The sequence below is a fragment of the Cupressus sempervirens genome, chromosome 11, assembly GCF_028749045.1.
Source record: "Cupressus sempervirens isolate cs-2001-9-10 chromosome 11, ASM2874904v1, whole genome shotgun sequence".
In the NCBI taxonomy this organism is placed as follows: Eukaryota; Viridiplantae; Streptophyta; class Pinopsida; order Cupressales; family Cupressaceae; genus Cupressus; species Cupressus sempervirens.
In genome coordinates, this window is record NC_143128.1 from 807,729,753 (window position 1) to 807,753,661 (window position 23,909).

Consider the following 23,909-nt stretch of genomic DNA (forward strand, 5'->3'; position numbering starts at 1 on the left):
GTTGATAGAGGCTGTAAAGGGCCCCACAGACTAATTGTAAGCCAGAAAAAAACCCGTCATTGGACCTGGGAGTAGGTTTATACTTGGATTGTAGGTGGATTGGCAAGGTTTGGTTTATTCCAGGAAATGATTGAAATTGAGAGGTAATGATACCAGCAATATTTAAGGTAAATAGCAAAAGAAATTCCTTTTGGACAAATGTGAAAGGATCACTTAGGACAATTGTTCCCAAGTGATTTAGACAGAGCTTGCCTAACAGGTTTTGAACCGTACTCCTTCGCTAGGGTAAACATTCCACAATAGCACAGCCCACTAATTTAACATAAACTTCAAAGTTAATTTGATTCTCTTTTTTAAAACCTATTTGAATCTCTTGCCTGTCTGCCTCATCCAGAATTATAATTTTGTGCCTCCCGGGAGGAAGCGTCACTTTCTTCTGGGCAAACATTTTAATTTTGTTTCTCACAACATCGATACCCCTGGACAAATCATCAACACCAACAAACGCATTTTTCAAACTTAGTATATAGAATAAAAATAATAGATTAAATAAAACTAAAAATGATAAAATTCATCGACTTAAGCACCTGTCATCAGAAGCATTGAGTTCAATAACTCCCTCTTTGTAACTGCTTCCGAGGAGTTCATGTGCCAAAGCCAGTATACTCGTCGTTTTGCCTGTTCCAGGAGGACCCTGCTCAACATACAAAAACCTTATCTACTCTGTAGTTTACCTATTATAAACTGTCAAAGCATGAAAAAATATCACTGCTACTGAGACCAATTTCTATAACTCAGATCCGAAAAGGGATGATCAAAAAGATACGCGAAGAAGAAAACAGCTTACAGCCAAGATAAGATTAGGCATATTGCCTTCCCTGGCAATAACTTGGAGCCTGGAAACAGCATCCACATTACCCACAACTTCTTCAACCTTTGTAGGCCTATATTTTTCTACCCATGGCAGGTCATAGTTGCTTGCAAACGATGATGATGATCCCGCCATTTTCACGAACAGGAGTAAAAAATTATGCAAGCGATTCCAGTGTCGATATGACAATATAACAAATCTATCGATTGCCAAACGCGTTCCTCTTTACGGGAAAATTGGAGGGAAGGATATCTGAACTTCAAAAGAATACGGGAAAGTTTGATGTATTCCCTCTATTTACATATCACATTAAAAAGTTTGGTTTTTCCTTTGGAATTTTTAAAAAAGTTATTATTATAGATATATTATTAGATATGTATAATGCGAAATTTTTATTAAATATTTTAATATTTTGATGAATTGTACTCTATCAATTGAATTATAATATTTTGATTAAAATTAGATTTTAATGAATTATGATACATATTACATGTTAAGAGGCATAGATATCATAAAGATATCTTGTAACAAGGATAGATGTAATATAAAATTATTTATTTTGTTTCAAATTATAATCTATTTTACAATATCAAATAATTTAATTATTTAAAAATATATAATCTATTTCTTATTATATTTATATCTAAAATGGATTACTATTTAAATAATTTATTAAAATAAAATAATAGTCTTAAAGCAAATATTTTTCTTTATGTCGCAAAACCTTTTGTACAAACCCTTTGAGGTAGGAGAAAAATAGCTTCCAAGCAATGCCATGGATGACCATTTGTTCAGCATGATGGCAGGCAATACAAATGACAGTCAAGCTCACATAGAACCCAATTTCTAAGCCATCGAACAAGAAACACTCGTCAAAGCTCCCCTTTACAACATCAGGCCCAGGAGACCCGGTTTCAAACCTAAAGGAACCAATGGGGAAATGTTAATCAACACATCTACAAACCCTTCAGCTTCAAACTTGTGGAACTAAATTTTTGGCAACTAAAGACTCTGACTAGGATGGTCCAATAATGTGAGAAGACGCCTCGCATTATTTAGTCCACAATTGTCAAAGTTCTCATAGAAAATAGAGATTAGCACCAGTTGATTTCAAACCTTCGTGATAAAGCCTTTTTCATGAAATGAAGGAGACCTTGGTCAGCTCTTAGAAAGCTTAAGTATTGGGTTGCAACTCAATGGGCAATGGTTGCACTATAAAAACCATTCTAAACAGGTTTTACTTAATCATTTGTGAGCAAAACCATGGCAAAGCAAAAATCTTGGAGAACAAGCCCTATATGATGAATGACAAAGGATTCTACATCGAAAATTGGACCCCAAATTTCTATCCCAAAATAGAGTGCATGGACGTTGTTCCAATCTAGATAAGACTCTACAACCTTCCTCGTGAGTATTGGAATGAAGACATACTCAAGCTCATGTGTAACAAGTTGGGTACATTTGTCAAGATGGACCATGCAGTGGAAAAAATAGAACTTCATTATGTATGTATAAATTTGCATTCTCTAGTTGGCAGCGCACCCTCTCCTATAAAACATAGAACTCATAATAGGAGCTAGTGTTTGGAAACAAACTATTGAGGTGGAGGAAGCAATCCAATCATGAAAACAATGTAGTGGTGTTATTCATCCCTCTAAAGAGTGCCCACATGCCACTATTGGTAAGTGAGTGGGGTTAGAAAGTGAAACTTTACAAGACTTCATCATGGTTAAGCAAGGGCAATCTTGGAAAGAAGACTCTACTTTCCTTATGCAAATGGAACAACCCTTCTCCTAGCTGAGTAATGATGAGAGGGCCTTTGATTGTCAAAATGATCTCCAATGAGGATGTTAGGATAGTTTTCTAAATTTTGAAAATGTAACCATTGGTTTTAGGGTTTCATCAAAATAATTTGAGGAAAATAGATGGCAATAGACTATGGTGCATGATTCCCCCTTATTGCTTAATCTGTTACCATTGGTGACCCTAAATGATGCCTTGTAAGACATTGGATCATCAATGGAGGAACTTCGATCCTCAGAATCCCTATACTTACTATTAAGGTTGGCCAGGACTGCACCAAAGTAATTAGAAATTCTCTCAAAGTCTTAGTTCCCTGACTATGTAGTGTCTACACCTAACTGATGTCAGATAAGATCTATATCTAGCTCCAACCTCAAACCTTGCTTTTTGGGTAGCTTTGACTTTGGTAGATCCCGTGGCAATAAGGAGAAAGAGACAACATCCTTCAAGGATATAGAAATCTCTACAAAACGTAGTCTTGAAACTACCTTTGCATCAACATCGGATAAGAATGATGGTGACAGTGAAGAAATAAACTACAACACAGAGGAAGATTGGGAGAGTGAGAATACCTTTGGACTTGAGGCTGTTACGGGCTTCCCAAGGACAAGATTCATTAGCAAAACTTCCTACAAGAAAATAAAATGCAAAACTGGTTAACAAAAAAGAGGGGTGAGGAAAACATTATAGCAAAGCTGGAAGACGCAAGTTGTGTTGTGGGGAAAAAACCAAATTCACATCAGGAAAGGAATATCACTCCTTACCCCAAGGATGATAAAGATCCTTTCATGAAATGCCAAGGGCTGTAACACCCCTAACAAAGTTCATTTGATGAAGCGATATCTTGATCAAACATGATCTGAAATTATTCTCGTACAAGAATCAAAGTTAAGTGGATAAGAGTTAGTTGGTTTTAACAACCAATTTCAACAGCGAGAGTGTTCCTTTGTTGACGCTTTGGACATCTCGTGAGGAATAGATATACTTTGGAATATAGATGTTATTTATATTAATGTCATAGCCTTAGGGGGGTCTTGGTGTAGTTTGTAAACAATTGAATGGTGGCTTTGGTCTCTTAAATATGTATGACCCTACAAGCATAGGTGGTCTACTAGACCTATGGGAACAAATTTCAAATAATCTCCTTCAACACCAAGATTATTTTTGTCATTGGAGGGAATTCCAATTCTATTATGCACCTGACAAATAAATTGATGGGTTCTTGGATGGGTAAGTGCAAAGCAAAGGAAATTTCATGACTTTGTTACTCATAACAATTTGCTGAAATCCCCTTCTAATTTGGAGATTTCACCTAGACCAATAGAATGCATTACTTTCCAAACATTACTGAAAGTTTGGACAGGTTCTTCATAGTTGGCAATTGGCTTCTCTTCACTAGCATTTATCTGCAAGCATTCTACTCTTAAGAGGTTTTAATCATTTCCAATATGTTTATGTATACTGGAGGGTTTTCCATATTGATGCTCATTCAAATTTGAGAAGATGTGGCTCCACTTTGAAGGTTTCAAGGATTTGATTTTAAATTGGTGGCTAACATCTCCATAGTGGGAAGGTAAAAAAGCTTTTAAAATTTTCAAAAAACTTCAGTTCTTAAAGGAACAAGTTTTAAAATGGAATAGAGTGGTCTTTATTTGCATTAAAGTTGAGAACTGAAAATGAGCTCAAAGATCTTAATGAGAAACTATCAAAGATGACATGACTTGTTTTATTTTGATGTTAACAAAGCTCCAAAAGAAGAATACACAAATGTTCTACCAAAGGAAGCATCCTTTCAGAGACAAAAATCATGAGAGACATGGCTTTAAGAAAGGGACAAAAACAACCAAAAAAATCATAACTTAGTTAAAGCTAAACACTCTATCAACAGCATCTATTCCATTAAGGACTTTGCTAGCAATTTATTTCTAGAGAAAGAGGCCATTCATAGGGAAGGTGTCAAGTTTTTTATTGGTAGGTTTAGGTTTGAAGATGAAAAATTCCATGATCTTAAAGGTATCCTCAATCTTATCCCGCCATGCGTTAATAAGGCTTAGAACAAAATGTTACAAGACAAAGTTACACTTGTGAAGATCAAATCAGCTATGTTTGGCATGGGAGGGGATAAAGCTCTAGGTCCAGATGCCTTGCCTATTGTTGTTTCCCAAAAATTGTGGGATATTTTTTCCCAAGACATCTAGGGGGTGGAGGAGGAATAAAGAATTGGTAGATTCATTCACAAGGATCTAAATAAGAACTTCATTGCTTTAATTTCAAAGAAAAAGAAAACTCAAACTTTTGTAGACTTTAGACTGATTGCTCTCTATAACACTATTTATAAGATTATCTTCAAAGTGATTGCAAATAGAATCAAATTAGTTTTACATTCTATTGTCTTAGTGGAAGTAAGTGATTTTGCTCCAAAATGGTCAATTTTTAATGGTGTTACAATTGCACATAAAACCATTCACCCTGTACAACAAGCTCGAGTAGACATAAGACATCAAATGAACATATGATGAAGTCAATCTCTCCTTCCTAATTGTATTCCTTTACAAAATGGGGTTTGAATCCAAATGGAGTGGGTGGATAGAATCTTGTATAAGCACACCAAGGTTTTTTGTTCTAATTAATGGTAGTCTGTGGGGTTATTTTGAAGGCACAAAAGCCATCAGACAATGTGATCCTCTCTCCTCGCTTTTTTTATTATTATGGTGGAAACTTTGAGTCAATTGATCTCAAAAATAAGAGTTTTTGGTATTTGGAAAGGGATCAAGGTGGTTGTTAACATATAGAAAATACACACTTGCATTTTTTTATGACACCTTAATTTTTTGCATTTCTTCTCTTAAAGAAGCAAGCATAATGCACGAAACTCTAGACATGTGTAGTATGGCCTCATTTCATAAAATAAACTGGCAAAAATCAGATGTCTTTCTCTTCCATACTCTTGAGAATAAACCAATTGAGATTGGCACTTGGGCATTAAACTAGGGTCCTTACTAGGGAAATACCTTGGAGATCCATTAGTTGGGGGTGCAAGTAAATCTTGTATGTGGAAAAATCTAGTTCATGATTGTTTTGACAAAATGGGGAGCTAGAAAAGTAGGTGGTTATCCTCGGCAAGCATAATTCTTATGTTGAAATCAATTATCTTAGCCATCCCAATGTAATCAATGACAATTTTTAAAATCCCCCAAAAGATTGTTAAGCAATATGAACAAAAGACAAGGGATTTTTATTTGGAATGGTACACAAGATCGAATAAGCTTAATCTTCTGACATGGGCTAAAGTATGCTCAAATAAGGTCATAGGTGGGTCCAACCTCGATAAGTGGAACATTCTAAATAAAGCTTTCAGAGAAAATTTGGTCTGGAACATGTATACGCAATCATCCCAGCTTGGGTTAAGGATCCTAAAATCAAAGTATTTTGACACAAACAGGAATGGTCATATTCTAAATATCAACAATCCTCCAAAAGGCGTTTCCATCTAGAAGTTTCTTGTATCTCATTATCCTATCATCATTGACCACTTATCTTGGTAAGTGGGATATGGTGGGGATGCATCATTTTGGGAAGATTATTAGGGAGTTTACAAAAACATTCCAGACACTATCGAGTGGTCCCAACTAAAAATTTGGTGTAAAGCTAATTGGGAGTATAAATTACATCATTACGCAGAACTTAAGAAAGACACTTTCAGGCTTTACAAAGGATGGAAAGTTGTAGCTGACATTCTTAATCTTCTTAAAAACTAACTTCAAAGATAGTTTAACTCTAGACCAATTACTTGGAGTGATGTGGTTGATAAGATTATTTGGTATGTAGCCAAGAATGGCTTCTATTCAGTTAAGATTGGGTACACCCTTTTAGAAAACTCCCTTGTAGAGAAGGAATGACTAGTAGAGATTTTCTAGGGGAAAGAATGTCTATCGATAATAAGATCCTTTGCATGGTTAGCTAACAAAGTTCACATCTTATTTGAAGATAGGAGAAGGAATATGGGTTTCCAAGGACCGTCCAAATGTGTTTTATGTGATGTTGAAGAGGAATTGTTGACCATCTACTAGTCTCATGCAAAGTAGCAGAAGAATGTTGGTCCTTGCTCCAAAGGAAATTGAATTGGTAGGGTTCATGACAATGTTAGATAACTGAGAGGGGGGGATGTGAATCGATTGTCCTCAAGTCCTTTAAACAATTCACCACACTTTTCTCAACTTAAACTTCTCATCCATTCACTCAGTAAATAATTTAACTCATTCGACCTTAAGCTTGTAAACTAATTAGAACTTCATACTGAGTCAACAATTAACAACAATGTGCATATGATAAACATGGAATAACATACAAATATTCAATAACACATGGACACCAATACTTTTAATGGGGAAACTTGGTTAGGGTAATAACCACCTGGGGCTAGTCACCCAAAATAATTCACTTTTCTGAAGTGAGCTCAGTTAAGAGCTAGCTCTGTCAAAGGTTACATACACATTTGCCAGATGTAACCATGTTAGGGGATTTACACCAAAGATCATCTAGACCCTATCCCCTTAAATGAGTGGTCTATCTAAAAGGATTACAAACATTCATTGAATGTCACCTTAGAAAAGGATTTACAAATAAAACTGTTAAGTTCACTCAATTAAGAGATTTTTTGCTACAATGGTTAGAGAGTAATAGTGAAATAATCGGATAAATCTACAACAATTGTGCTTGTTCAGATCCTGATTTCGTACATATCTTTTCCTCACTTATTATTCTTCACACTAACATCATCAACTTGCTTCACTTCACACTTCATATCTGCTCAATATGACCAATTCATTCAACAATGTTGCCAACATCTAACCAATAGGCCAACAACATTTTTCTTTTTGTCCTCTACTTATATATACAAATTTTTACCTATTCATCACATTTGTCAAGGTTTTTCTCTTAACCACAATCGTTCAATCACCTTCTAGCTTAGATGTATCAAATCTAGACACCTTGAGAAAATGTTTTAACCTCAAACTTTGTGCTTTTCCTTGTATCACAAAACACGCTTCAAATCTTCACCATATGATCTTGCCTTGTCAATAACCTTCATTGATCTTGCTAACTAACTTTGTCCTTGCATTTGAATCTTCTAGAATAGTCTAGATCTTCACTTGATGTTGACCTTTACTTGATCTTTCATAAATTGTTCTTATTTATTGAACTATGTTCTTTCCTTGCCAAACTTATCCATTACCCAATTATCATTATGCTCAATTAACATTGTTCTCTCTCAATAATACTATGCTTCCTCATTAACGCTGTATTCTTTGCTTAGCATTTCTACTTCTTATTTCTATCGACCTCTAATTCTTGCTCGGTCAAACTCACCAATTACTTCTCTTTTCACTTTACACTTCATTATTTTATTACCAATCAAACTAACTTGCTTTTACATCATCTCAACTCTTCATCCAATCATGTAAAACAATAAAATCAATATTTTCTTGCCATAAACCTATTCATCAGTTTCCCAATTAGATTTTCATGCTCAACATCAATTATTCATTCCATCTTCTAACTTTACCATTCATTTCTTCATTCAACACCACATCCTTCAAATGATTGTAGCTTACATGAATCAGTATTGTCAATCAGCTTAACATCAACGACAATATGACAACTGATCTAACTCTTCTACGTAGCATACATATATGTCTAACAATCTCCCCTTTCTCTTATCAATATTAGTCATGTCTAACAATATCCCCCCTTTGGCATTGACAACAACACGTGTCTAAAATATACCATCCAATACCAAACTTCATTCAAGCTTCACCGATGGCAACACTTCTCATTTGCATCATGTACTCCTTTAATCTCAACAACATATCTTATAATTATATTCTCACCTTTAGGATAATCTCCTTGCTCGCTTCATCTTCTTCGTACAATAATTTTGCCTTTCTCTTCTCATCACATTTATTTTTGTTCTCATTTCTTCACTTATCATCATGTAACTCACTCCTAACACTTAACATATTTTCCTCTTATTATATTATAGTCTTCATTCCTCTTTGATAACAATCATCACACAATATCTCCCATAGCTAGATATTTCATCCATCTTTTCCACTCTTCTCCCTTTATACCTCACCTAACTCTTCTCCCCCTTGTACCTTGAATGTATTGATCACTTATATTTCTTGACTTTATTTTCACAACTTCTAAAGAGTGAACTCTGATCAACTCACTAATAAATATTCTAATAAAGTGTGAAGTGATGAAATCTTGCATCTTCCTTTAGTTAACATTAGATATGGGAATGAACCCTAGTTTACCTCTTGTAATTTCAAAGATATCCTTAGGTAATGTCTTTGTAAATATATTAACAAATTGTTCCTTTGAATTCACAAACTCCAGTCTCTCTTGCTTCTCCTGAACTTTCTCTCTCAAATAGTGATATTGATTGATATATGCTTTATTTTTTCATACATAATTGGATTCTTTGAAATGTTTATAGCACTTGTGTTGTCACAATAAATTATTACATGATCAATCCCTTCCTCTTGCATTCATTCTAGTAATGATTCGATCCACATAATATTAGAGAAATTGATTGCATTTGCTACATAGTATGTTGTAGTATTAGATTGTGAAATATGAATTTGCTTATGCTTATCGGCTAGATCAATGAACTGGAGGAATATTTTGATTATGAGGATATTGAGCACACTAATAGGGTTAATTTTGGGAAGATGAGACTAAAGGTTCATGCAAAATATGGTGGCAAGAGATTTAATTAGAGAGGAATAGAAGAGGAAAAGAGACAATCACAAGGTGGGATCAAATGGTGGAGTAACTAAAGAAGTAGTTATTTCATGTTGATTAAGAGCTTGATTTGTTCAAGAATATGCAAGGGTTAAAGCAAGTGGGAAAATTTATCCAAGAACATATAGAGGAGTTTTACAAATTCCTTATTAAGACAAGACATGTAGAAGCTAACAAGAAGAAGTTGTTCATTACCTCAATGAGTTAAGACCAAGCATTCAGGAGGAGCTAAGTCTGGTTGGAATGATCAACATTGAAGAGGCATACTAGTTTGCCTTGAGAGTTGAGGGGAAGTTAAACAAGAAGTTTGATGGGAAGAATGGAGGGTGAGGCAAAGGAGGAAAGGGTAGTGGTAGGTCTTTTGGAGGCCAAAATGAGGATGAGAAGAAAAATGAAGATGCAACCACCAACTAAAACCAAAGGAACGAGGGTTTCAATCACTCCTGTGAACAAAATTATGGAGACTAAAGAGGATGAGGCGAAGGAAGAGGAAAAGGTCCAGGAAGAGGAGGCTTCTATGGTACATGTTTTCACTAAAGATAAGAAAGCCATTGCACTGAAGAGTGCCCTCAATGACAAGGAAGGACTGATAGGAGAACCAAATGGCAGTCAAAGGTTTCCATTGTGGATGAAGATGCCAAGTCATCACATTTAGAATATGTTGGAAGAGGAAAAGTCTTAGTTAATAGGAGAGTCTTGCTAAGTGGCGAGAATGAGCTTGGACAAAGGATAAGTCTATTTTACACCATGTGCAAGTGCAAGGGTAAATGTTGTGATGTAATCATTGATGGTCAGAGCACTAATAATTTGGTGTCAGAGGAGATGGTCAAAAAGCTAAAACTTAAGAGAGAGAAACATCTACATCCATATAAGATTTTATGGGTGTAGGATGACCACAAGGTCCTATTTAGTGAATAGTTGTTGGTGAAGTCTAATATTGGAAGCTATCACAATGAGGCACTCTATGAAATCATATTGATGGATGCATGTTATATGTTGTTGGGAATGTTGTGGTAGTATGACAGACATGTTGTACATAATGAAAACACCTACTCTTTGATAAAGGATGGAGTTCATCACAAGTTCAAACCCCTAATGAAGGAAGAGGAAAATGTATCCAATAGTGATAGGGCATGTCTTGTTGATGGAGATTTTTTTTGGATGATATGAAATATCAATACTTGCATTGTGCTTTAATTCTTAGTGTGGATAAAGAGTGTGGCAGAGAATCTCCAATAGAGGTTTCAAGTATGTTGAATGAGTTTCAATATATTGTATCTGATGATGTCCCTAAGGGGTTGCCAATAGTAATGAAAATTAGTCACAAGATAAATTTAGTCCTTGGAGCTAGTGTGCCTAACAAGATTGGTCATAGGATGACTATTATCGAGACAAAGGAGTTAAACAAACAAGTTCTTGTTGTTGAAGAAAGTTGTAACTTGGGAAAACTTGAATCTATGTGCAATACCTTAATTACTAGCACCAAAGAAGGATGGAGAGTGGAGGATGTGTATAGAATCTCGGACCATGAACAAGATAACAATCAAATATAGGTGTACCTTACCAAGGATGGATGATACCATGAACTGCTCGAGTAGAGTTGAGTACTTCACAAAGATAGACCTCGTGAGTGGCTATCTATCACTAGATACACATCAAAGAGGGGGATGAATGAGAGACTACATTCAAGACCAACGAGGGCATATATGAGTGGTTAGTCATGCCCTTTGGGCTGACCAATGCATCAAGCACCTTTATGCGGCTTATGAATGAGGTAGCAAAGAATTTTTTGGGAAATTTTGTTATTGTCTACTTAGATGATATTTTGATTTTTAGTAGAGCTCTAAATACATTTTCTACATGTTCATAGTGTCTTTAAGAAGCTGAGGGAAGACAAACTTTTGATTAATTTGAAGAATTTTAGCTTTATCAGAAGGGATTTAGTTTATTTGGGGTTTGTTGTCTCCCCTGTGTTGGGATTACAAATGGGAAATGCATACTTATGAGGGGGGTGTGAATCAAAAGTACTAAACTCTAATCAATAAAAATTTTAACTTTAAAACATTACATGCTTAAAAATATAGAAATACCATATAAAGAAAATGCATCCACATAAACACTTGACACCAGATATGATTACCCAAAAACCCTCTAATGAGAAGGTGAAACTAGGGTGGGGATGACACCTACAATTCTTCACTACTGCAGCAATAAAGTTCACTTGTTAAGATTACATATTTTGACCATTCTCATGATTTTCCCTGTGAAAGGCTTGCCCTATTAAAGGCTTACAAAGGATTGTTAGATCATACACTATTAAAGGATTTTAACACCCTATTAAAAGTGTGCCTGGCTAAAGGACTTTAAAACACTCACTTGGAATGTCAGCCTGTTAAAGGATTTCTCAACAATTGTTAAATCAACCTTGATACAAGGATTTCATCATGTTGATATAGTTGTTAGAAAGTACAGTAGAATGTTTGATCTATTACACTTATAATCTGATATTGCTAATTTCAGATCTTAATTCAGTTCATCTCGATCCTCTCTAATCTGATATGAAATTGATGTAACCTTGATTCTTTGTTCTGCTAACTGATTCTGCAATTTAGTCCTTCTTCTAAGTCATCTCAATTGTATGCTGATCAATTCACCCCTTTCACTATTATCATCACCTTCTCACATGCATTCTCTAATGCTCTCTCATACACATTATGAATTATGGGGCTTTGTCTCCCTTTAAAGAGACTTTGGTGGCTTAGGGTTAGGTATGAATCTATGATTGAGATTCATCCAACTTTCCTGCTCAATTCCCTCCATTTTTCTAATTGGTTGCATGTAGATCACTTAGGGAATCCAAATAGATTTGATCTTATCTCTAAGCTTCGAGATCTATCCATGAGTTGGCATACAAATAGTTTACATAATTGTTTGTGCCTTCACAAACTCTTATGTCAATTTTGTGTTGCTCAACACTTGTTAAATACTAATGTTCAGCACTAACTAAATTTTTATTTGGCTCGACAGGTGAACTTTCTCAGCATCTATTGTTCACTTGGCACTTTAAACTTTCTCGGCACTATTTGATTGCTTGACACTTGAGTGACTCGACACTTACTATATTTATGACTCGGCACCTATTACAACTTGACACTTGTATATATTATACTTGGCATGTATTGCTAGCTCGACATGAACTTAGCAAATAGCTTAAGCATGTTGACACTCAATTGTCAAAATCATTCTGAGATCAACAATCTCCCCCTTTGACATGAGTGTCAAAAACACTTAACTATACATGATGAGTCTATCTCCCTTAAGTATAATACAATTACAGTTCGGTATATACACAAAACTTCAAAATTTTGTGAAGGACTATATACCTCAAAATTTTGTGTCTCCCCTTGAGTTGATGTGCCTTTTTCTGTATCCAAAATTTTACTCCTTTGAGTTGATTTGCCTTATGCTGATACTCTATCTAATATGCCCTGTTTTCCACTTTTCTAATGTTTACTTCCCCTTTGTTTTGTTTGCTTTTATCTTTCACATGTCTCCCCTTGCAGATTGTCTCCCCCTTTCTTTTATCTCCCTTTTATTTATCTCTCCCTTTTTGACACTTATGTCAAAAGGTCTATATGTTGTATTTAGCTAGAAAGTTCTTATTAACTTCAATGACAATCTTTAGAGCAACATCCCAGATTTGTATAGCAACTTCTAGGGATTCAATTTGTAATGTTGTCTTTATTGCAAGGTGACCTAAGCCGTCTAATGTTGAAAGACTAGGATCTTTCTTTAACACTATCTCAACATAGGCTAGTTCCTTCTACAATATCTCCATGTGAAGGGTAAGGGCGACTTGTATTTGTACTAGCTTGGCTCTAGTATTAGCCTCTTCTATTGTGAGTACAACTATTTCTTTCTATGTGTGTAGCACGGTATTGAAGTGTTTTTTCACTTTGAGCTAGGTCTTGTGGCAATTGCATGCCTGATACTTTTAGATTTCTTTCCAAGCTCAGTAACCTCTAGATGGCCTCTTGTGTGAAGGTGGATGGGTCACACAATTTTGTGTATAGTGAGAATATATTCTCAAGTACCTTCTTCATTTTTTCAATTTTGTTTGCCAGCTTTACTCGAGACAATGCTATCTCACTAGATATCTTCTTATTGACCTTTGCTTGAAATTTCTTTTCTAACCATTCCCTAAGTTTCACATTAGCATCCTCGTCCTCATTTATCACCTGCTCAACAATATTTGACAATTGTTCTAATATGTTCTTTGCTTCATCAAGTGGCTGCAAGTTGAAGGCATCTAAGAAGATGTCCTTAATCTCATGTAGTGCTTGCTTTTGTTTATACTCATTTCTAAGTATCTCCTACTTTTTTTTCCTTTCCAATGCCTCCTACATGATATTTATCTGTTCAAGTGCAATGTTTTCATAGTCATATTTTGGAATGACTATTTCCTCATCCAATGTAGGGTCTCTACAATGAAGTACCCTTGCAATTCTTGTAGAGCTTGAGCCTAGTGTAGAGATTTGTAGTGGCATAACATCAGTGCTAGACTTTTGAAGCATTTTTGTAGGAGTCCTAGTAGTTGGTAGATTTACCAATGTTTTAATTGCTTCTTGCTTCTTTTCCTTTGGACTATCCTTCTCCTCTTTTGATTTGTCTTTATCAATAACAATTATTTGTGGTGGTGCACCTTGTACTTGTGTAATAGGTACAGAAGTATCCATCTGTCCTATTTGTTCCTTTGTAGGCTCTCTTTCCTCTATAGTCTGAGTCTATTGTTCAATATTCATGACTTTAATTGTGTTATCAACCTTGGCAGATGTATCTATTGATGTTTGCACTATAGGTTGTCCACTTGTAGTTGTAGGGATTGTAGAAGGTGGTTCTTGTGTATTCACCTTGTCCCTTGTTAAATTAGCTACAACTTTCTGCAACTCATCTGTACTGACCAATATAGGGTTATCACATAACTTTGCTTGTAACGTTGATTGGTCAAGGATCTTCTTTAGATCCTCTGTAGTCAGTGGGTTGATGTTCTGAACTGTGCTATCAGGAACATCCTTTACTTTGATCGTCTCTGCAGGTGTATTGCTATCATGTGGAGGGCTAAGTGGTGGCAATTGTATGTCAGGCACACTTTGATCTATTTGTTGCTCCTTAGTAGTTGCCATTTCATCTTTTCTTTGTTGTGTCTCCTCCACTATGTTATCACCTTTTCCTTTCTTAGTTTCCTCTTCTTTATCATTCTCCTCCTCTTCCTCATCATTCTTTCCTTCAAAGTGGTCTGTCTCTCTTGATTTAATAGTAATCAATCCATATATCAACTTCCACATCTTGGTGGATTTATTAACAACATCTTGAATGTTGTTTTGGAGAATGTTGAAGGCTTTGTACTTAGGTGTAAACTTGCTTCCATGTTCCTTGTTTGCCTTTGATATTTGGCCTTTTGACAAGTCTGGCATTACTTGTGCCGATGTAGATTCTCTTATTTCTTTCTCCATGTTTAGGCAATAATGCCATTTATTTTCAACAATGAAATATAAATCCTCAGGAATAGTAGTGTCAAATTCAAGAGGTGTATTCTTGAATTTAGCCATCATGGCATACACTAATTCCTCAATTCTATTCTGATCCTCTCTATTCAATTTATTGAATTCAATAGTTTTCAAACCAGTCAAGTCAGCATTATCCCTAATATTTTCACAAATGTTATCAATATTGGACTTGGGTGCATGACTTACCACTTTGAACTAGCTTTTGTCATCTAACTCATTCCTTTCTTCATTAGAGTCTGGTTGTGCAACATACTTTCTTCTTAATTTCTTCTTTGTTGGACCTTGCTACTCAGTAGGCTTCTTTTTTTCTTGCTTCTCAGCCTTTTGAGTTGTGGCCCTTGTGTTGGCTCTTGTAACTAGTGTAGTAGGCTTTGCAGGGCTTGGTTTCACAACTTTCTTACCCTTTGGCTGAGTAGTAGGTTGTATCTTTGCCTTTCTCTTATTGGGCTCTAGTTTAGTTGGTGCTTCCTCGGCTAGCTCTTCCTTGGCACCTTCTTCTTCTTCTTCGACATCTTCTCCCATGCCTTGTGTCAAGGCAAGTGGCTCCTGGCCTTGTCCTTCTTCTTCTTCATCTTCATCATCTTCTTCTTCCTCAATAGTTCCCTCTCCAAATTTGGCCTTGAGTTTCTTGACCAACTTGTATTTATTTTTTAGTTTTGATGCTATTTTCAACTCCATTTCTACCTTTGATTTCACAACATCATAAGTACCAAAATGTTTTGCTGCTTTGTCAATTTCCTCTACTAGCAGTGTTGTAATTACTGTTGATGTTTCATCAATGTTTATTTCATATCCTAGTGGCCTTAGCCATCTAACTTTTGGCACTACTGCTTGAATATAGGTGTAATCAATATCAACTAGAAAGAAAATATCATTGATGTGTTGCTTTACTAGGGAAACTGGAATTCTCAATCTTTGCTTCATGGACTTCTTAAAGTCCTCAAAATATCTAATCATTATGGTTTCAAAATTGGCTCCCATCTATTCTATGTACTCATTAATTTGTACAGCTATAGACCTATTGGTCTTCCATCCCATCTTTCCAGGGAAATTCATTCTTAACATATAAGAATGTACATAAAAAAATTGAATCAAACTTACACTGAGCACTTTTGGATATTCTTATTGCTCCCAAATTTTCCATAATTTGCTTCAATTGAAGCTCTATCAAATCATATGTATGATCTTTCTTCATAATTTTGTACCCAACATCAACTGCAATGCATGGCACACTATTTAGTTGGCTAGACTAATAGAATTTGTGAGATATGACCCTCACAACAAATTCTAGAAGTGAATCCTTGATGGTGTCAATAGTCATTCCCCTTTTGTTCCATTTTGCCCCTGTATTCTTCTCAATGGCTTCTTTTGAGTCACTCGTTAGGGTCTTTGGCTGATCTAGGGTTGGATATCTTGTAACCCTATGCACGATTCTCTTTGAAAATTTAATAGGCCCTCCTTCCAACCATAAGCATTCATCATGAATCATGCTCAAAACTATTCTAATCCACTATGTTTTGAAGACCATAGGGAAATCTAGGGCATGCGTTAGTCCCTTTTTCTCAACAATGTTAAATTCCTCTTTCAACACTCTATTTTTGCATAGTTTGTCATACGCCTACCAAATTTCCATGTCGCTAATCTCTCCAACCTTACAATTGTAACATTTCTTAACACTTTGTACCATTGCAACATTTGGTGGAATAACAGATAAAGCTCATGTTGGATCATTCTTGTATGCAACCTCTGGTATGGCCCTAAAATCTAGTTGCTTAACTTCATTGCTAACTAGTTGAACCTCAAACAGTTCCTTATCCTTAGGGTTTTTAGAACTAGAGGCTATTATTGTAATCTAAGGTTTTAGCAACTTCAAAACTATGTAACTCAACACTTGAGAAATACCTTGGATCGATGAAATAACGCTTGATTGTCACTGGAATCTGCTCAAATACTTTGTTCTTCGCTTGAAATTCACTTCTTCGCTCTGCTTGCCCTTGCTCTTTGTTCGTAACAATGAGAAATGAGCAAAAAATCTTCCTTATACCCTTTCAATATGTTGCATTTAATGCTCGGTGCTTATACAACTATAAACTTGACTCCTATGCAATTTTTGTTTCACTCGGTTTCGATTAGTTTTCCCATCACTCGACAGCTGTTAGAATTGCCTTTACTCATCTCTAATAGGAATTTCCTTCATTCGACAGTAGCTAACATTAATTTTTCTTGACAACTACTCACTTAGCTCCAACTAGTCTTGGCCGACAACTCGACACTCATTATCATTCACTTGGCATCTGAAGGCAACTTTCCTTACTCGACAACAATGTGAAAAATTAAAGATTTAACTTTGGATTTTTCTCATAAACTTGCATCTTTATTCATGCTAATTTGCCCTTTTCAACACTAACTTACCTTGGAACTAATGTAAGATGAAGCACTTTGAAAATCAATCCCACATACCTCCTTCTGCTTAGTTGGATGAAGTGTGACCACTTGACCTTTTAGGTGAAGTGATCCCTCCATTTGATGTGCTGCTTCCATCTCTTCTTTTCCATGTCTTATTCATTTCTCCTTTGATTTTTTCAACATCTACTTTCCCTTTTCCTTTGTTGAACTCTGAGTTAGGTGCCTTTGTCCTTGTTGGGCAATGCTTGCTAATATGACCAGTCTTCAAACAACTAAAGCATGTAGTTTGACTCAACTATCTGTTGCAACTTCCTTTGAAATGTGTTCTTATGCAATTTTTCAGGAATGTGTCCATATTCTTGACAATAATGACAGTTATGCCTTGTATTGTAGTCCCAACTATAGGAATTTTCATGGTTTTTTCCCTTATTTGATAACCATGCAAGCTTGGATCTGCATTCAAAGGCTTTGTGTACAAACTTCTGATAATTGTAGCAGTGTCCTTCAAATCTTGGTGCATGCATGGTTCTTGTTCTGCATTCATGTACCTGATGACCTTGTTTGTTGCACTTGTAACAATGTGTCATGTTCTTTGGCTTAGAATTCTTGCTCCTACAAATATTAGAGGTGTCCTTTCTTACCACAAAAATGACAAGTGGGTTTTGAATTCTTACCTTTGTTATTCCTTTCTTCAACAGTCCTAGATGTCTCTCCTTCTTTAGTGCTTATGTAGCCCAATCCTGATGTTTCTTTACTGGATCTAGGGTATTTTAGTAGTTGCTCAAAGTATTTGATGGCTTCATTTGGCTCGTTGAAACTTTCAACAAACTCTTTCTCTCTTTTTAGGTCATTTTGCAATTTCTCGTTCTATAACTTCAATCTAGTTATCTTAATGTCCTTGACATTTAACTCATGATGGGCATTCATCATTTGGCTTAGGGTGTCCAACTATATGTTTTAGATCCTAGAAAACTCTGTTGATTTTTCTTCCTATTTGTTTGACAAGATTCTTTTGTCTTCTTCAATCATGGCCTTGTCTTCTATAGCTTTCTTCTTTTTCTCAGTCACCTCACATAGCAGTATAGCTTGTGATTCTTGCTCCAACTTGAGATTTCTAATCTCCTCAGCTTGTGCTATGTTCTTATCTGTGAGATTTGCAATTGTTGCATCAAATTCATAGGAGTTTCCATCTATAAATAATTTTTGTGGTTTCAACCTCTTTGTATTGAGTGTCATTTTAAGCTATGGCAATCTCTTTCCTTCTCTTTAGCAAACTTCTCAAGGAATCTCTGGCTTCATCCAGTTGTTGTAGTAAGAGATGTATTTCAATCTCCTGATTCTCAATAGTCTTTCCCAATTTGTAAAGCTCCATCTCAAGATCTTTTCTCCAAGCTATAAGGCTTCTCCTCCTAAGAACTTAGCTCTGATACCAATTGTTGGGATTACAAATGGGAAATGTATTCTTCTGGGGGGGTGTGAATCAGACGTACTAAACTCTAATTAATAAAAATTTTAACTTTAAAACATTGCATGCTTGAACATATAGAAATAGCATATAAAGAAAATGCATCCACATAAACACTTGACACAAGATATGATTACCCAAAAACTCTCCAATGAGAAGGTAAAACTGGGGTGGGGATGACACCCACAATTCTTCACTACTGCAGCAATAAAGTTCACTTGTTAAGGTTACATATCTTGACCATTCTCATGATCTGCCCTATGAAAGGCCTGTCTTGTTAAAGGCTTACAAAGGATTATTAGATCCTACCTTGTTAAAGAATTTTAACACCTTGTTAAAAGTGTGCCTGGCTAAAGGACTTTAGAACACTCACTTGGAATGTCACCTTGTTAAAGATTTTCTCAATGACTATTAAATCAACATTGATACAAGGATTTCATCCTACTGATATAGTTGTTAGAAATTACAGTAGAATGTTTGATCTGATACACTTACAATTTGATATTGTTGATTTCATATCCCAATTTAGTTCATCTTGATCCTCTCTAATCTGATATGAAATTGCTATAACCTTGATCCTCTGTTCTGCTAACTGATTATGCAATTTAGTCCTTCTTCTAAGTCACCTCAATTGTATGTTGATCAATTCACCCTTTTCACTACTATCACCTTCCTGCATGCGTTCTCTAATGCTCTCTCATACACATTATGAATTACGGGGATTCTTCTCCCTTTAAAAAACCTTTAGTGGCTTAGGGTTAGGTATGAACCTACGATTGAGATACATCCAACTTTCCCGCTCAATTCCCTCCATTTTTCTAATTGGTCGCATGTAGATCACATAGGGAATCTAAATAGATTCGATCTTTTCTCTAAGCTTCAAGATCTATCCATGAGTTGGCATGCAAATAGTTTAAATAATTGTTTTTGCCTTCACAAACTCTTATGTCAATTTTGTGTTGCTCGACACTTGTTAAATATTGATGCTCAACACTAATTGAAATTCTGTTTGGCTCAGCACCTGAACTTGCTCCTCATCTATTGTTCACTAGGCACTTTAAACTTTCTCAGTACTGTCTGTTTGCTTGGCACTTGAGTGACTCGACACTTACTATAATTTTGACTTGGCACCTATTGCAACTTAGCACTTGTATATATTATACTTGGCATATATTGCTAGGTTGGCATGAACTTAGCAAATAGCTTAAGTGTGTTGACACTCAATTGTCAAAACCATTGTGAGATCAACACCTTGATGGCCTCAAAATGGACCCAAAGAAGATGATGGTCATCCTATAATGGCCTACCCTAAGGTTTTCCATTGAGGTGAGATCTTTCCATGGTTTGGCTAGTTTCTAGAGGAAGTTCATTCGAAATTGTAGTAGTATATGTGCATCCCTAACTAAAACAATGAGATGGGGGGGAGGGAGAAAATAGTTCAAGTAGACTATAGGAGCTGCAAGGAAATTTAAGTTGTCAAAGAAAAAGGTGACAAAGCAACCTATGCTAGTGCTCCCTGATTTTAACAAGGTGTAGCAAGTGGATTGTGATAGTAGTAGTAGTGTCATTGGAGTTGTATTGAGCCAAGAAGGCAAGCCTATTGCATACTTTACTGAAAAAGTTGAATGATGCAAATAATGAGTATTATATTTATGATTAGGAGTTTTATGCAATAGTTTAAGCATTAAAGAAATGGAGCCATTATTTATTGCCAAAGGAATTTTTGTATACTAAACATCAAGCATTATAGTACCTAAATAGCCAGGGTAAATTAAATCAGAGGCGCTTAAAATGGATAGAGTTCTTGTAGAGCTATACATTTGTATTGAAACATAAAAGTGGAAGATCTAGTAGGGTTATAGATGCATCAAGTAGGAAGAAAACTTTATTGACAAAGGTGAAGGTTGAGGTGGTAGGGTTTAATGAACTTGACTATATACCATGAAGATCCTAACTTTGTAGAGGCTTGGAAGGCTTGCAAGAAACCTATTTCTCTAGATATGACCAGGTGGATGGATTACATGATCCAAGCTGGTATATTATTCAAAGGTAGTCAATTGTGCATTTCAAAGAGTTCCACAAGGGAGAACTTGATAAAGAAAAAACACAATGGAGGAATGACAGGACACTTTGGTTGAGATAAGACCATTGTTATTGTTATTGTTAGTGAACATTAGTTTTTGCCTTAGTTATTGTAGTGCCCACCCATAGTTTATTTTTCTATTATATTTACTAAACTATGTTTATGCCCATTTCATGCATGTGTTAGTTTCAAGGGTATTGGATTTATAATTATGAAATTATTTCATGACTTTGATTACATATATATCAACGATGATTACTTAGTTGACTATATCTCATGTGTTGTTTAATGATTATGGTCATTTGTGCATTAATGATTCATAGTTAATAAATGTGATTCCTTTCATAGCAATGTCAGATGATTTTTTAATGATAGTTACTTCATATACATAATGATGCATTATTTTATTTGAGCATTTGATGTTTGACTTAGAATTATTATGGTACTTACCCCATACTTACATGTGTATGATGCATTTATCTATTTTATCTTTTTGTTTGTTGTGTTTGATGTGGTTAAGGGAGGGAGTCGTAGTCACTTGCTAGTCGAGATCTACATGATGTACCACTTCCTATCATTGCTTGTTTAGTTTAGATATATTTATATACATGTACATGCTCATCTTTTATGCAGAATGTAGGTACCAGGCATCGACTTCCCTGAATTGCCAGGATAAGTGTGCTCTATCATAATAACTCAATGGTGAGAATGGAGAGATAATGTTTAGGTCCAATCCCAACCATTGCTTAAGTACTTGTCTTGCAATGAGGACTCGTAACTGACTTTCCACCCTTTTTAAAACTCGTGAGTTTATCTTTGTCTGTGTTGTTTTGATTTTGAGTTTTGGTTTGTTTTGGTAATGTTGCTTTTATGTGTATTTTGCTATGTGATTTATTTAGTAAATGATTTAATTGTAATATTTGGGTTAATCATATAATTAAATATTATTTGATTAAAAAAATATAAAGTATGAGAATATTTATTTATTTAAAAAACTAATTAGGCCAAGGGTTCTTACTAAGTTTTTTTGAAAACTCACATATTTTAAAATCTTCTTGCATGTCCAAACTACCATGATTATTGAAAAGGATAAATTAAGAAGGTTTCTTAAAGATGGGTAGGCTACTTTCTTCTTTTACAAGCTCAAGTATGGCTATCAGTGGTGAAGGGCTCTTGATAATTTGCGAATGTTTGAGCACATGTGTTGGAAGTTGAACCAAGTGATTAGGAGGAACCATAATGGCAGAAAGGATGAAATCTTTATGTTGTTCCAGATCTAGGAGCGGAAGAGTATTGTTTGGATGGAAGGCCCACTTAGTTGGACCGCGTGGGTGGATACTTACTGTGATATTTTGCACTAGCTTTTTGCTATTCGATTCTTGTTGTATTTGATATATCCTTGTTGTACCATTGCTACTTTGGTTCCGGTTTGAGGCTATGCCTCTTTTTTGATCTTCGGTGATCTGTGTTTTCCTTTTTTGATCTCTCTATAGCTAACATAAAGAGAAATTAAATATGTACTTTAATTTAGAAGTCTAAATTTAGAAAATTGGTTAAAGAGAAATTATAATACGATGATATTTAATTAATTATTAATTAATTAAACATGTACTTTAGTTTAAAAGATTTAATTTAAGAAGCTAAATAAAAAGAGAATTAAAATATTAAAATATTAAAGATTTAATATTACTTTATTATAATTATTTATTTAATAATAATTAAATTGGAGTTGCATTTAAATAATGAGCTTTGATTATTATTATTAATTTAAATAATAAACTATACTTTAATTAGTGCTTGCGCTAATTAATAAACTGGAGGAAAATAAAATATAAAAGAATGAAATTTAAAGATAAAGTTATAGTTCTAATTGTGGTGTAGTTATATTTATTTAATTTAATGATAATTATTTAGGAGTTTTATTTTAATAATAAACTCTAAATAATGTTATTAATTAAATTAATAAATATATTATTAAAAATGCTTAAAAAATTAATTAAAAAGATAAAGCTAATTATTTAAATTAAAATATTTTGTAATTAAATATCTAAAAGAGTTGTGCATGAAAAGGTAAAAGGATAATAAAGTAATAAATAGTAATCGATTAGTGAGTTCCCTCTCGTGATTGCATAATTAGAGCTCCAATTTAGGGGAGAACTCTTTATTTGATATCTAGAGCTCATTTTGCATATACACAAGTTTTGGGGAACAAAAATTTAGAATTGGATCAAAAGAATTGTTGAAAGTTTCAAAGGGTTTGAATTTGCATGCATTCACAGATTGTCTCAGATTTTAGTTGTGGTTTTGTGGTATGGTTTGAAAACCCATTGTAAAATTTTATTGAAAGATCTGTCTACTTCATGTCTTCTTAGGTGTTTGCATATTGTTTATTAATTTACTGTATTGATTGTTGAATAAAGAATTATGTTGTAGATTTTGAAAATGAAAAATTTATTAATCAAGAAAACTTGACTAAGGAAAATTATAGAAAAACTATTGAAAATTATTGTGACTGTATTCTTTTAAACCCCTTTTTTAATATATGGAAAATTTGATTATTGAAAATTGGAAGAAAACAATAAATTGAATAGTTAAGGTTTCAACTTAAAATTTTTTATTATAATTGTGTGATTATCATGAATTTTTTAAATATAGATGAATATTCTTCTTACATCTAAAATAATTTAATTGCAATATTTATTGGAAAAAGAAAAAGATTAATTGAAAGGAAAATATGTTGTAACTAAATTTATGCATGCATGTGAAAACAAATATGCTAAAAATAGAAATTAAGTATAGTATGGTTACATGCATGTGAAAACAAATATGCTAAAAATAGAAAGCAAAGTATAGCAAGGTTACATGCATGTGAAAACAAATATGCTAAAAATAAAAAAAATTAAG

General features: G+C 34.6%; 1 protein-coding gene across 2 annotated transcripts in view; it reads right to left on the reverse strand.

The window, feature by feature from the left end:
* RFC2 (replication factor C 2) overlaps window positions 1-3,628 on the reverse strand; it is a 35,509-nt gene extending 31,881 nt beyond the window's left edge. The window contains exons 1-4 of one of the 2 annotated variants that reach the window (XM_089809243.1): window positions 3,439-3,628; window positions 3,247-3,303; window positions 588-694; window positions 378-479 (exon numbers count right to left, since the gene is read on the reverse strand). In XM_089809243.1, coding sequence (XP_089665369.1) covers window positions 378-479; window positions 588-694; window positions 3,247-3,291 — 254 coding nt within the window. In that variant the 5' untranslated portion in view covers window positions 3,292-3,303; window positions 3,439-3,628. Of the gene's footprint in view, window positions 1-377; window positions 480-587; window positions 695-847; window positions 1,142-3,246; window positions 3,304-3,438 lie in introns of those variants that run through there. The other variant, XM_089809242.1, reaches the window with a different exon arrangement.
* Window positions 3,629-23,909: the final 20,281 nt, after the last annotated feature.